General features: G+C 48.0%; 1 protein-coding gene across 1 annotated transcript in view; it reads left to right on the top strand.

The window, feature by feature from the left end:
* LOC122558199 (glucose-6-phosphate isomerase) overlaps window positions 1-11,378 on the top strand; it is a 36,316-nt gene extending 24,938 nt beyond the window's left edge. Inside the window, exons 11-18 of the mRNA XM_043706519.2 lie at window positions 160-203; window positions 830-982; window positions 4,631-4,760; window positions 5,033-5,109; window positions 7,536-7,664; window positions 8,648-8,723; window positions 9,346-9,412; window positions 10,774-11,378. Of these exons, the coding sequence (XP_043562454.2) occupies window positions 160-203; window positions 830-982; window positions 4,631-4,760; window positions 5,033-5,109; window positions 7,536-7,664; window positions 8,648-8,723; window positions 9,346-9,412; window positions 10,774-10,897 (800 nt within the window). The 3' untranslated portion in view covers window positions 10,898-11,378. The remainder of the gene's footprint in view (window positions 1-159; window positions 204-829; window positions 983-4,630; window positions 4,761-5,032; window positions 5,110-7,535; window positions 7,665-8,647; window positions 8,724-9,345; window positions 9,413-10,773) is intronic.
* Window positions 11,379-14,428: the final 3,050 nt, after the last annotated feature.

Raw genomic sequence — 14,428 nt, 5'->3', positions numbered from 1 at the left:
CAGAATGGTCATACCGAGCTCCCATTGTGAACTCTGTCTCTGGACACAGCTGCTGCCAGTCCGGCTGGATTTCTCCCGCTCCTTCTGCGTTTGTTCCTGATTTGCAGCATCTGCAGTGTTTTATCACAGTAACACTAACCCTTTGTTTGTCCCCTTCAGGATTTGAGAACTTTGAGCAGTTATTGAAAGGAGCACATTGGATGGTGAGTAACTGAGTGATCGCACTGCAGGCAAAACCCTCTCGATCCTCCCAGCTCCTTTTAGTTCCCACCCACCCCCTCTTTCCCATGGCCTTTGCTGTGCTCTTGGCCAAGAGTAGATGGTTAAACAGGAACATGCACTGTTACCCTGCGCTGACCCAGCTGGACACTGGCTGTGTGATGGACACCTTTGGTTCTGCTTCCCTCTGGACCCTGCTCACTGACCCTCGATCACAATACCGTCTGGTTTTCATCTGAAATTCTCATCCTTCCAGTCCCTCTACAGCCTCTCACTCTTTCATCTCCTCCAGCCCCACTCCTCTAGCCCCATCATTAACTCTTCCCTTTCTTTGATTGCCCATACTGCACTGACATTGGTTATGTCTTAAGTTACCACGGCCCTGAACTCTCTCTGGAACCTATTTTCCTAAAGCTTCCTCCTTTAAATTCTTCCCTGATAGCGGTTCAATTCCCCATTTCCCCCCCCCCTCCCCCCCCCCCCCCCCCAACTCTCCACCCTGTCTTGATGCTGAGGTTTCCGTGTGACAGTGCAAGTGGAGAACTGCTAGCTGAGGGAATCCTGTCCCTCTCTCACTCGCTCACTGACTCTCCGCTCTCTCATTCTGAAGGATCACCATTTCCACTGCACTCCGCTGGAACAGAACGCCCCTGTGCTGCTCGCGCTCCTCGGGATTTGGTACATCAACGTTTACAATGTGGAGACCCACGCACTGCTGCCCTATGATCAGTACCTACATCGCTTCGCAGCATATTTCCAACAGGTACACGCAAACATTCCAGAAAACTGTGTGTGTGTGTGTCTCTCTCTCTCTCTGTCTGTCTGTGTGGGCTGAGGGTGGGGTTGGGGTCGCTGCCTTCCGGACAGGGTTTTCTTGGAGGGAGTGGCCGGGGTGTCTGTGTTTGTTGCTGCCTGTGAGTATTGTGATCAGCCTGATGGTGAAATCCTGGTGTTGGTTTTAATCCCTTCCTGGTTAGGATCAGCCCCTCTGCTTAGAACTGAGTCTAATCCCCTGTTCAGACACAGTCTCAGGATAACATCGTGGTTTACACTCCAATAAGGAGGGGGGGGGGCGGTTTCACACTCTGACAACCTCTGATATTCCCCGCCTTTGAAAACAGTGGATTCTCAGTTGTTACATTCAGAGCATAGAGTTTTTGTTTAGTTTAGGAACACTAAAGGAGTTGAGGGACTAGATTAGATTAGATTACAGTGTAGAAACGTGGAGAGCAGATAGGAAAGTGCTGTTGAGCTCAAAGATCAGCCACAATCTCATTGAATTGTGGGATGGAGCTTCGCTGGCTGGGCCCAGTATTTATTACCCATCCCTAGTTGCCCCTTGAGAAGGTGGGGGGTGAGCTGCCTTCTAGAACTGCTGCAGTCCATGTGCTGTAGGTAGATCCACAATGTCCCTTAGGGAGGGAATTCCAGGATTTTGACCCAGAGACACTGAAGGAACAGCGATATATTTCCAAGTCGGGATGGTGAGTGGCTTGGAGGGGAACTTGCAGGGGGTGGTGTTCCCATGTATCTGCTGCCCTTATCCTTCTAGATGGAAATGATTGTGGGTTTGGAAGGTGCTGCCTGATGATCTTGGGTCAATTTCTGCAGTGCATCTTGTAGATAGTACATACTGCCGCTGCTGAGCATCGGTGGTGGAGGGAGTGGGTGTTTGCACTTGCCAAGCGGGCTGCTTTGTCCTGAATGGTGTTGAACTTCTTGAGTGTTTGTTGGAGCTGCACCTATCCAGGCAAGTGGGGAGTATTCCATCACACTCCTGACTTGTGCCTTGTAGATGGTGGACAGGCTTTGGGGATTCAGGAGGTGAGTTACTAACTGCAATATTCCTAACCTCTGACCTGCTGTTGTTGCCATTGTGATTATTTGGCAAGTCCAATTAAGTTTCTGATCAATGGTAACCCCCAGTTAATGATAACTGAATCCCCCAGGATTCAGTGATGGTAACATCGAGTGCCAAGGGTCATCAGTTAGATTGTGTGTCTCGGTAATGGTCATAGCCTGGCATTTCTGTGGCGTGAATGTTACTTGCCACTTGTCAGCCCAAGCCTGGATATTGTCCAGGTCTTGTTGCATATGGATACGGACTGTTTCAGTGTCTGAGGATTTGGGAATGGTGCTGAACATTGTGAAATAATTGGCGAACATTCCCACTTCTTGATGAGCTGAATGACCTTTTGTTTCTTGCGCTGTCACTTTCTGTTTGACAGAGGTATTGCCCAATTACTTTAATGCCCTTCCTTTGCTTAAAAGATCAGAAGGAGGCCATTGGGCCCTGCAAGCCCAACCTGTCACTCACGATCATGGCTGACCTACCCAAGCCTCCAGTCCTCTCTCGGCCAGCACCTCCCGGCCAACATTTCAAAATAATCAAACTCCCTCCTCGTGTGTTTTCAGTAGCCAGGGTGTTTTTACCACAAGAGTGAGTGTGACCCATACAAGGATGTTAGTGTGTTTTGAAAAAGAGATTACGCAAAAAAATGTTGAGGCCATGAGTCTTTAGAAATCTCTTCCTTTAAAAAGCAGTAGAAGCAGTTTCTGTGGTTATTTGAAGACAGAGTTGGATAGATTCTTCATGAGGAAGTGGGAGTGGTGATGTAAGGTCAGTCGTGAGAAAGCGGGAATGCAGTGCAATCCAGTCAGCCATGATCTGAGTGAACAGCAAGCCATCTGGAGGGGCTGAGTGGCCTCCTTTTAGCCCCACAACCATGCAGTGGGTAAATGGCAGATTGAGGAGAAAGTGAGGTCTGCAGATGCTGGAGATCAAAGTTGAAACTTTATTGCTGGAACAGCACAGCAGGTCAGGCAGCATCCAGGGAACAGGAGATTCGACGTTTCAGGCACAGGCCCTTCTTCAGGAACAGAGCAGGAAATGGCAGATTGAGCACAGGGGCACCGTGTCCCTGTGGGGAGGGATCACAGCCACAATGTTTAATCCTTGGGAAACCCAAACCCGTGGCAACTTGAACAAGCAATTGTTTGGGGAGGCATGGTGGCTCAGTGGTTAGCCCTGCTGCTTCACAGCGCCAGGGACCCGGGTTCAATTCCACCTTCGAGTGACTGTGTGGAGTTTGCACATTCTCTCCTATCTGCGTGGGTTTCCTCCAGGTGCTCTGGTTCCTCCCACAGATGTGCAGGTTAGGTGAATGAACTATGCTAAATTGCCCATCGTGTCCATCGATGTGTAGGTTTAGAGTGGGTTAGCCATGGGCAATGCAGGGTTACAGGACTAGTGTAGAGGGGTGGGACTGAGTGGGTTGTGTGGACTTAGAATCGTAGAGCTGTACAGCACAGAAACAAACCCTTTGGTCCAACTTGTCCCTGCCGACCAGATATCCTAAATTGATCTAGTTCAGTTTGACAGCATTTGGCCTCAATCCTTCCTATTCATATACCCATCCAGATGCCTTTTAAATGCTATAATTGTACCAGCCTCCATCACTTCCTCTGGCAGGTCATTCCATACACACACCACCCTAGTTGTCCCTTAGGTCCTTTCCTCTCTTCAACCCCCCCCACTCCCCAACCAACCATGTCCCTCATGATTTTATAAACCTCTATAAAGTCACCCCTGAGCCTCCGACATTCCAGGGTAAACAGCCCCAGCCTGATCAGCCTCTCCCTATAGCTCAAATCCTCCAACCCTGGCAACATCCTTGTAAATGGTTTCCAAACCCTTTCGAGTTTAACAAAGTTTTTCCAATAGGAAGGAGACCAGAATTGCACGCAATATTCCAACAGTGGCCTAACCAGTGTCTTGTACAGCTGCAACATGACCTCCTATACTTAATGCTGTGACCAATAAAGTAAAGCATACCAAACGCCACCTTCACTATCCTATCTACCTGTGACTCCACTTTCAAAGAACTATGAACCTGTACTCCAAGGTCTCTTTGTTCAGCAGCACTCCCCAGGATCTTACCATTAAGTGTATAAGTCCCGCTAAGATTTGATTTCCCAAAATGCAGCGTCTTCCATTTATCTAAATTAAACTGTAGCTGCCACTTCTGAGCCCATTGGCCCATCTGATCAAGATCCTGTTGTAATCCGAGGTAACCTTCTTCACTGTCCACTACACCTCCAATTTTGATGTCATCAGCCAACTTACTAACTATACCTCTTGTGCTCACATACAAATCATTTATATCTGTATCCAAATAGCTAGTTCTCCATGTATTCCATGACCTCTAACCTTGCTAACCAGTCTCCCATGGAGAACCTTACTGAAGTCCATATAGATCATGTCTACTCTCTGCCCTCATCAATCCTCTTTGTTACTTCTTCAAAAAACTCAATCAAGCTTGTGAGACATTGGTGGGGCCACACTGTAGGGATTCTGTTCTATGATCTGTCTCTCTCTTTCACCTCTCACTGCCTGCCTTTTGGTTTCCAGGGCGATATGGAATCTAACGGCAAATACATCACCAGCAAAGGGACCCGGGTGGACTACAACACTGGGCCCATAGTGTGGGGTGAGCCAGGCACCAATGGGCAACATGCTTTCTACCAACTGATCCACCAGGGTGAGTGCAGCCTCACGGGTGTGCCCACATGTCGGGGTGATGTCTGTGCCTACGTGGAGGGGATGGTGTGGGAGGGCACCAGAGGGATTGAACAGAAACTGTTTTGTGATGATGAGAGCATTCTGTCGACTGAGAAGGTAAGAATTATTTTCGAGGCCGTGTCTTTAACTGCAGCCCCTGCAGCTCCATAGGGACACAGCACCGTCTTAAAGCGGGACATAGTCCCCTGTTTGGGTCTGTAGTGGATCTCCAACTGTGTCTCTCCTCCTCAGGAACCCGGATGATTCCTGCTGACTTCCTAATCCCGGCACAGACCCAGAACCCAATCCGGAATGGACTGCATCACAAGGTAAGAGAGTGGGAATGGGCTGTTGGGAAGGATAAAGACAAACTCGTTTTCTGTGGAGCTGAGGCAGCTACAGGAAGGTTTTGTTTGATCTCGGTCAATGATGATCACTGTGTCTCTTTGTGTCTGTGTGTGTACAGAAATGCTTCTGATGCTATTGTCTTGTCCTTTTCCTGATTAATTTGCTTATTTAAAATGCACACCCCTGTCTAAGTTAATATACTGCCAGCAAAACAACAACTGGATTCCATAGCAACAATCCCAAACAGTAAGAGATTGTCCACAGCGAGTGAAAACATGAAACCAGAAACTGCGCTGATTTATTTCTCCCTGGGGGATAGGAACAGAAGGCTATTCAGCCACCTGGATTGATTCTGTTTTGCTGTACAGTGAGAGGATAGCTGATTAGGAGCAGAGATGGTTAAAGGGAGATTTATTAATGTTGTTACAAAGTGATGAAGGGAGAGAAGGGGATAGGGAATAATGTGTCAGAAGGTTCAGTAACCTGACAGTACCGGTCTGAGCTAAAACAGCCAGGTGAGGTATAGATACCCTACCGCAAAACGGCTCCTCCCAGAATTTAGAAGGTCAAGGAGTGATCTGATCAAAGTTTAAGATATTAACCTGGAAAGACAGCATCAGGTAAAAATAGACTATTTCCACTGGTTGGGGATTCTATAACTAGGGGCATAGTCTGAGAATTAGGGCCAGACTGTTCAGGAGAGATTAGATTACTTAGTGTGGAAACAGGCCCTTCAGCCCAACAAGTCCACACCGACCCTCCGAAGAGTAACCCACCCAGACCCATTTCCCTCTGACTAATGCGCCTAACTCTATGGGCAATTTAGCATGGCCAATCCACCTGACCTGCACATCTTTCTGACTGTGGGAGGAAACCGGAGCACCCGGAGGAAACCTGCGCAGACACTGGGAGAATGTGCAAACTCCACAGACTTTTTTTTTAATTTCAAAAATATACTTTATGCATAAAATAATTTGATGGTCTGTACAGTTGGTCATGCCATACATATGTAAACATGTACATAGATCAGAATTTATCATTTTTATACAGGTCTGTACATTTTTTGATCATATGCCCATATAATTAGCTGAGACGTCAGCAGAGCCCAAATGACTGCATGGGCCCCCTGTTCTTCGTTAGGCAGGCAGACTTTACACTGTGGTCTTTCCCCACCGCGCCTTGGCGGCAGCTGCCCCAAGCTTCAGCGCGTCCCTCAACACGTAGTCCTGGACCATGGAATGTGCCAGTCTGCAACACTCAGTCGGGGTCAACTCCTTCAGCTGGAAGATCAACAGGTTTCGGATCGCCCAGAGAGCGTCCTTCACCGAGTTGATGATCCTCCAGGCGCAGTTGATGTCCGTCCCGGGGAACAGGCCGTAGAGCACAGAGTCTCGCGTCACGGCGCTGCTTGGGACAAACCTCGACAAACACCACTGCATTCCACTCCAGACTTCTTCTGCATAGGCACATTCCAGAAGGAGGTGTGTGACACACAGACAGTCGCCCGAGGCTGGAATCGAACAGGGACCCTGGTGCTGTGTGGCAGCAGTGCTAACCACTGAGTCACCGTGCCAATGTTTGGAAGCACTTTCACACACAGGGTGGGAGAGGTTTGGAACACTTCCACCAATGGCAGTGGATGCTGGATCAGTTGTTAATTTTAAATCTCAGATAAATTTTTGTGAAGCAAACGTATAAAGAGACATGGGCTAAAGGCAGATATAGAGTTAGGCCACAGATCAGACATTATCTAATTGAATGGTGAAACAGGCTTGATGGACTGAATGGCCTGGTGCTATAAGTTGTTGTGGTATGGACCGTGCTGCCTGAAAAGGCTGGGGAAGCAGATTCAGTGGGAACCTTCAGAGGAGAGATGGATGTAGATGGGGCAACATTTTGCTTGTGATGAGTTTTACAATCTGTCTGAGATGTCAACGTAACTTCCTTCACCAGTTTTTGATGAAAATTTGGAAAATGTTGATTCTGGCTCCCTCTGGAGGATGGTGTCTGTCCTGCAGTAATCCACCAAACCAATTCACAGCAGGGGTTCCAGACACCATCAGAAATGAGGGTGAGCTGGGAGGAGGGGGGTTTCTGGAGAAATTTGGGATTGGGAGGAGTGGAAGGCAGGACTTGAACATTAGGCCGGGGGCGATAGGGTGACATCTACCTGACCCCAGTGACATTATAAACTGGAAACTCAATCCGAACTGCAGCGAGTGCGAGCTGAGAAATCCCAAGCTGGTCTCAGCAATGCTCCACAATCAGAATCCCTACAGTGTGGAAAGAGGTCATTCGGCCCATTGAGTCAGCATCAAAGAGCATCCCATCCAGAGCCAGGTTACGAGAGGTGCTACAGAAATGCAGGTTCTTTCTGTTTCTCACGTTTTTGTCTTCTGTTTCTCAGATTCTCCTGGCAAATTTCCTGGCTCAGACGGAGGCTTTAATGAAGGGCAAGTCAGCAGAGGAAGCCTGCAAGGAGCTGGCAGCAGCTGGCCTGAGTGGTGATGCCCTGGAGAAACTGGTACCTCACAAGGTCAGTGTGATCTGTCCCACACCCTCCCTCGTATTAAACAACCAGGAGCAGAGAATACACAGTGTTCTTTTTGCCTCTTGTGCGGACAGGAGGAGACTGATCTCTTTTGGTCTTTGTCCATCTATTTGTCTTTTTGCTCACTATTCAAACCTAACAAAAACTGTGTCCTAACATTGTTCAGATGAGGAGAATTTCTGGATTTCTTTCCACCCACTCTGTCTGCTCTCTGCTCTCTCTGAATGTTCTCACTAAAACCTGAAGGTTGTGCCCACCTTGTTCCACCCTATCACCCCTTCCCCACCAGGGTAAGAACTATCCCCATGATTCCATTCTGATCAATTGTGAACTCAACCACCTTTCCCCTGTATATTTTAGCGCCCTCCACAAAGAGAAACTCTCTCTGATCAAACTCGCTGTATAATTTTAATTTGATTTACAACCTAAACATATTTACCCTTTTGAGGAGCGAGAGAGTGAGGGGTATTACTGACTCTGTCCCCGTGAGACACTGTGCTCCTGCCTCAGACAACCCCACTCCCTGCCAGTGGTGTCCCTCAGAATTACGGGACATTCCTTTGCCCCCCTACCCTGGGGGAGTGAGGAGGGAGAGTGCCTCTACCTCCTTCACCCCATCCCCACCCTCTCAAACAACTTGAACACTCCGATTAGACCAACCTATAATTTCCTGCATGTGAACGATTGCAAGTGTGGGAATGTCTCAACTCTGGAATCATTCTGTGCTGCTACCTGTCCAGGATCAGTCTTTTCTACCTGAGGCATGAGGCCTACACTCTGTCCCTCCCACATGGGCTCTGACACCAAACAAACCCAATCTCTCTGTCACTTTCTGAGGTGACGACCAGCAACATTTGTTAAATAATTGTTTGGATTTCCTCCTCCCCCCGCGCTGCCCAGTAACTCTGGGAGAGGTTGGAGCTCGAGTCCTCAGCCTCCGGTTTAAAATGCTCTTGTTTCTTTTGCAGGTCTTTGAAGGCAATCGGCCAACCAACTCCATCGTCTTCAAGAAGCTGACTCCTTATATCCTGGGAGCTCTGATTGGTGAGTGAGCTCATTGCCTGATGGGCACGGCGCAGAGGATTGCTGTTCCTTCAGTGTCACTGGGGTCACTATCCAGACACTGCCTCCCTGTGGACACTGTGGGAATCCCATCCCTACCCCACACTGACTGCAGTGGCTCTCAATTTCCAGCTAAACTCCACTGCCAGCCCCTTGGAGGCAATTAGGGATGGGGAGTGAATGCTGGTCCAGGCAGTGACACCCATGTCCTGAGAATTCTTGACCACTATAAATGCTGGAGGAAACATCACAGAAGCGCTTCACAGGAGGCTCCCAAGCACTGAGGATGTCACCTAGACAGGGGACGAAACATCTGCAACACAAATTCCCAGCTCGGTGAACAGAACCACAACATCCTGCCTTTCTTTAAAATGAAGCCCCCTTGTTATTGACCCTTGAACTAAGGGACTAGCTGCTTCCTGTCCATGCTCTCCAGAAACTTACACACCTCTATTGGGTTCCCCTCCTTAACCTGAACTTATCCAGCCTCTCTGTGTGGGTGGGAGAGGAGGGGGTGTTTATTTTGGGGTGGGGGGAACTATTGTGATTGGGTGCGATGTATTGGCTAGTCTGCATTGTAACAATCTGCCCCTTCAATCTGCAGCATTGTATGAACACAAGATCTTTGTGCAAGGCGTCATCTGGGACGTCAACAGCTATGACCAATGGGGGTGAGAATCCCATTCTGTTACGCTGCAGGTGGGGTAGGGGTGGTAAGTGGGAGAGGGGTGGGGCGCTGAGTTGGGGATGGGGTGGGATCCGTGAGTCGGGGATGGGTGGGCTGGTGGCAATGAGTTGGGGGGCGGAGTGCGGTGAGCTGGATGGGGTGGGGAGGTGGGGTGAGTTGTGGTTGGTGGCTGGGTGGTGGCGGTGGTGATGTGTGGGAATATACTGGGGGAGTGGGTAGCAGAGGGAGAGGTGTTCCTGGATCTGGGAAAAAGGCTGCTATATCCAATAACCTCACCCACTGTCTTTAGTCTCAATCCAGTTTGAGAACAGGAGTAGGCCATTCAGCCCCTCCAACCTATCCTATCATAGCTGAGCTGGGACTGATCTCCTTTGGTCTTTGTCCATCTATTTGTCTTTTTGCTCACTATTCAAACCTAACAAAAACTGTGTCCTAACATTGTTCAGATGAGGAGAATTTCTGGATTTCTTTCCACCCACTCTGTCTGCTCTCTGCTCTCTCTGTCTCCTCTCTGAATGTTCTCACTAGAATCTGAAGGTTGTGCCCACCTTGTTCCACCCTATCACCCTTCCCCCACCAGGGTAAGAACTATCCCCATTTCTACCGTTTAGGACCAGGAGAATCGACGTTTCAGACATAAGCCCTTCATCAGCTTTTCCTGATGAAGGGTTTATGCCCGAAACGTTGATTCTCCTGCTCCTCGGATGCTGCCTGACCTGCTGTGCTTTTCCAGCAACGCGCACTCAACGGCAGTCCTCACTTTTCTCCTACCCTCTTGAACCTTTTGTGTAATTTTAAACATTAAACTCATGTTGAATCATGCAGTAGGCTGTTTGGCTTGTTGTACATTGACTAGCTCTTTTGAAGCAAAAACTTCAAAGGAGCTCCCTTGCTCTTTCCCTTTTGCCCTGGAAATGTTGTCTTTTTCATGATTCATCTCATTCCTTTTTCTGGGAAGTTCCTTGTGTCTCAGTCTGGGTGTGTCTCTGTCTGCCCTGGTTTATTTTATCCATCAGTGCTCTTCGACTGACTGACTGCTGCCACAGGGAACTCTTCTCACTATGGAGTCAATCAAACCACCCCCCTCCTGATTGTGCTCAGTTCAATCTCCTCCTTTAACTTCTGAAAAGAGACCTGTCCCATTTCCACGTTCCTTCTCCAGAATAAGTTTCCATATCACCCATGTCGTGAATGTGCAGTATTTCTTTTGACATCTAACTTGTTCTTTGTAATTTATCCCCTTTTTAAAACCTGGTGAGAGCGGTGTGGACTGGCGAGGGTGGGTTTGTAGTGAGTGCTGGGAGGTTTGAAAAGTTCTGTCTGATGTGCTGTGCCCCTTTACAGAGTGGAGTTGGGAAAGCAGTTGGCTAAAGCCATCGAGCCAGAACTGGCCACTCCTGACGAAGTGACCTCTCACGACAGTTCCACCAATGGACTGATCAACTTCATCAAGAAGAACCGAGGCTGAATCTGAAACAAAAAAAACATCCAGATCCATCAAAGAACATGTCCCCAGTCCCTGTAGGAACTCCCATTGTAACTGTGTGGCGGGAGCTTTATATTCTGTCTGTGTGCTGAGTTTATTCTTCACCATGTCCTGCTGAACCCCTATTTAATGTTGTAGTTAATATCGGTGACTCGTCTGTTTAATTGCAGACCAAGTCTGTCATAGTGAAGTTACAGCCATTGCCTGTCTCTGTGCATCTCCGTCTCTGTCTGTGTGTGTGTGTGTCTCCGTGGTTGGGAGAGCATGTGTGTGAGTCTCCGTCTCAATGTGTGAGAGTTTCTGTCTCTGTGGGTGGGACAGCGTGTGAGTGGGTCTCTGTCTCTGTGGACGGGTGTAGAGTCTGCACACTAATTGGAAGTCAGTTTATGGTTTAGTGACTGGTTAACCCTGTGTGCACACTCTGTCTAGAAACTAGAGCAAATATAAAGTTTTTCATCACAAACTTCTGTATAGTTCTTCATTTCTTCACTCTCAGCGTACCGTCCATGGGAACAGTGCTCCCTCAGCACTCAGTGCACCAGTCGCCATCACAAGCTGTTTGGTTATCTGGGAGCCAATCACTATGCTGTTGGCAGGCCGAAAGCCTTTGTCATCGAAACTGCTCACCATCCCGTGATCCAATCAGCTCCTTGTTGCTGGCTGAATCTCCCTTTGTGTATATATACACACACCCTCAGTTCCAAAGGGATTATGAAGATTATCAAATCAGCCAATGATGTCTTGTTGCTCCATGGTCTACTAATTTACAATTATTCAGCAGTTTTCCTGATCAGATCTTGGTGTCAGATTTATTGAATTCAGTTTCACAGCTTGCATTTTAGGTAAGACAAATTAGGGCAGTACTTTACCATTAAAGTGTATATGTCTTGGCGTGTGTTGTTGAACAAGGAGACCTTGGAGTGCAGGTTGAGTACAGGAGTTTGGAGGTCATCTTGTGGCTGTACAGGACATGAGAGGGTTTGGGCTATCAGGAGAGGCTGAACAGGCTGGGGCTGTTTTCCCTGAAGTGTCGGAGGCTGAGGGGTGACCTTTACAGAGATTCATGTAACCATGAGGGGGCATATATACAGTAAATAGACAAGGTCTTTTCCCTGGATGGAGGAGTCCAGAACTAGAGGGCATAGGTTTAGGATGAAAGGGGAAAGATTTAAAAGGGACCTAAGGGGGCAACTTTTTCACACAGAGGGTGGTGTGTGTATGGAATGAGCTGCTAGAGGAAGTGGTAGAGGCTGGTACAATTATAGCATTTAAAAGGCACCATGAATAGGAAGGGTTTAGAGGGATATGTGTCAAATGCTGGCAAATGGGGCTAGCTTAATGTAGGATGTCTGGTTGGCATGGACATGTTGGACTGAAGGGTTGTTTCAGTGCTGTACTGATATAACATGATAGTGCTGTTCCTATATGATCCTGTGTTATATTAAAAAATCATGTAATAGCTGCACTATTTAAACTATTGGGATTGGAATCACATTGTATGTAAGGAAAGTTCATGTTCCACAATAACGGTCTACATTCTTCAATCGTGTTGTAGCCAACTTGTGCTGAAGAAACGTGCATTATAGGGCAACCAACTGTATAACTCTATGCCTTTGGTTTTGTGTCGGTCACCAACAGATGAATGTCCTGCTGCCTCTATTTCTCTTTCAAACAGTGAAACAGCTCAAGTGATTACACGTACCTTTCCCCTCAAACAATAACTGACCCAAGAATCTGTCCTTGGACTTCTCCATTTTCATTCTGTCTTTCAGTGTCATCATCAAAAGATGTACAGGTGACCTGTGACCTCACCAGCTCTTCCCCTGTCCTGTCTCTTCCTCAAACCCCCCCCCCCCCCCCCCACCCCTTTCCTGGGGGGGGGGGGGGGGGGGAGAGGTATTTCCACACAAGAGTGGTGTGGACCAGGGGCAGTTTAGCAAATCATGAACAAATTCTGGAGCTGATGTGATATGACCGGACTCATCAAAGACAGGAAACTACATACCTACAGTAACTGCTTGGTCCCTGCTGCAGGGAGAGGGAAGGGGGGGGTCAATGGCCTGGGGGAAATCGATGATGCAAAGATCAGTTCCCTGTACTAGAACAAGAGAGCCTGCAGGAACAAAGAAATATCTGCCTGTGGGCATTGTGGAGGGATCTGACCATGTTGTTCTGGTCAGATTGCATATCCCGACTTGAGCAAGTCTCTCTCAACCCTGTGGTGGTGTCAGACTGGGAGGTCTACACCTGACTTGATTGACTCAGGCTTACAGTAAAGAACCTGTCCCATCACCATCAGTGATCTCACCAAACCATTTGGCCATGTGAGCAAGGATGGTTTATTTAATCTGCTCTTTACTCCAGAACACTGCCAAGGTTAGCTCGAGTACATTCAAGGTTACAATAGATATTTTTAATCAGGAAGGGAATCACAAATTGAGGAGAATGCAGGAAAGTGGATGATCAGCTGAGCTGTGATCTCATTGAATGGCCTACTCCTATGTCTAATGGCTGCTGATGAAATTGCTCTGTGCAATCCTCTCACCTTCACCCCCAGGTCATTCAGAGGTTCTCCACTCTCAGACAAGAATTGCTGGAAAATCTTCTTCACCAGAGAGCCAAGACACCTGACAACTGGGAATAGGCACTGACTGTTGTGCCCTCCAGAGCTGCTTGCTTCAAAGAGGTGAGAAAAAAAAAAATCAACCCACTGACCCAGGGATGAGAGAAAACGGAGATGAATTGAAAGCTGCACATTCTCAGCCCATTCCCAGCCCCCAGTCCTTCCTGTGCAGTAAATGCAGCAGAGACTGATCGCTCAGATTGAGCCACACCAGGAGCAGCTCAGAGTTGGGCTGAGCTGGTCCCAATGGCACAAACCATTGCCTTGTCAGGTCACAGAACTACCAACAGCACGGATTCTTTTACACAATTATTAGTGTTTCCAGCATTCAAACTGGAATTCCATTAACACAAACATCGGTTTGGACCCCATTTACCAGCCTCTCAGAAAAAGAACCAGATGTGACAACAAACCAAGACATTAGCAAGTGGGACAGTACACCAGTGCTTCACTGATGATGTCACTCACAATGGTGACAAAACAGCTGAGAACATGGTAGCAAGGTGGCTCAGTGGTACAGCACCAGGGTCCCAGGTTCGATTCCAGCCTTGGGTGCCTGTCTGTGTGGAGTTTGCACATTCGCCCTGTGTACGTGGGTTTCCTCCCACAGTCCAAAGCTGTACCAGTCAGGTGAATTGGCCACGCTAAATTACCCACAGTGTTCAGGAATGTGTTAGTTAGGGATAAGTGTAGACTAATAGGGTATGGGGAATAGGTTTGTGTGGGATACTCTTCAGAGCGTCAGTGTAGACTTGTTGGGCTGAAGGGCCTGTTTCCACACTGTCGGGAATCTATAATTTATAAACCTTCCAGTTCAGCAAGCAAACTTACAACCTGCACAAACTTCACTTCCACTAGTCCAAAGCAGATGCACAGCCACACTGTCAATA

The sequence above is a fragment of the Chiloscyllium plagiosum genome, unplaced genomic scaffold, assembly GCF_037043375.1.
Source record: "Chiloscyllium plagiosum isolate Xiang-an unplaced genomic scaffold, Cpla_swu_hap1 HiC_scaffold_17, whole genome shotgun sequence".
Classification (NCBI taxonomy): Eukaryota; Metazoa; Chordata; class Chondrichthyes; order Orectolobiformes; family Hemiscylliidae; genus Chiloscyllium; species Chiloscyllium plagiosum.
This window is presented reverse-complemented; position numbering and strand designations above follow the sequence as displayed.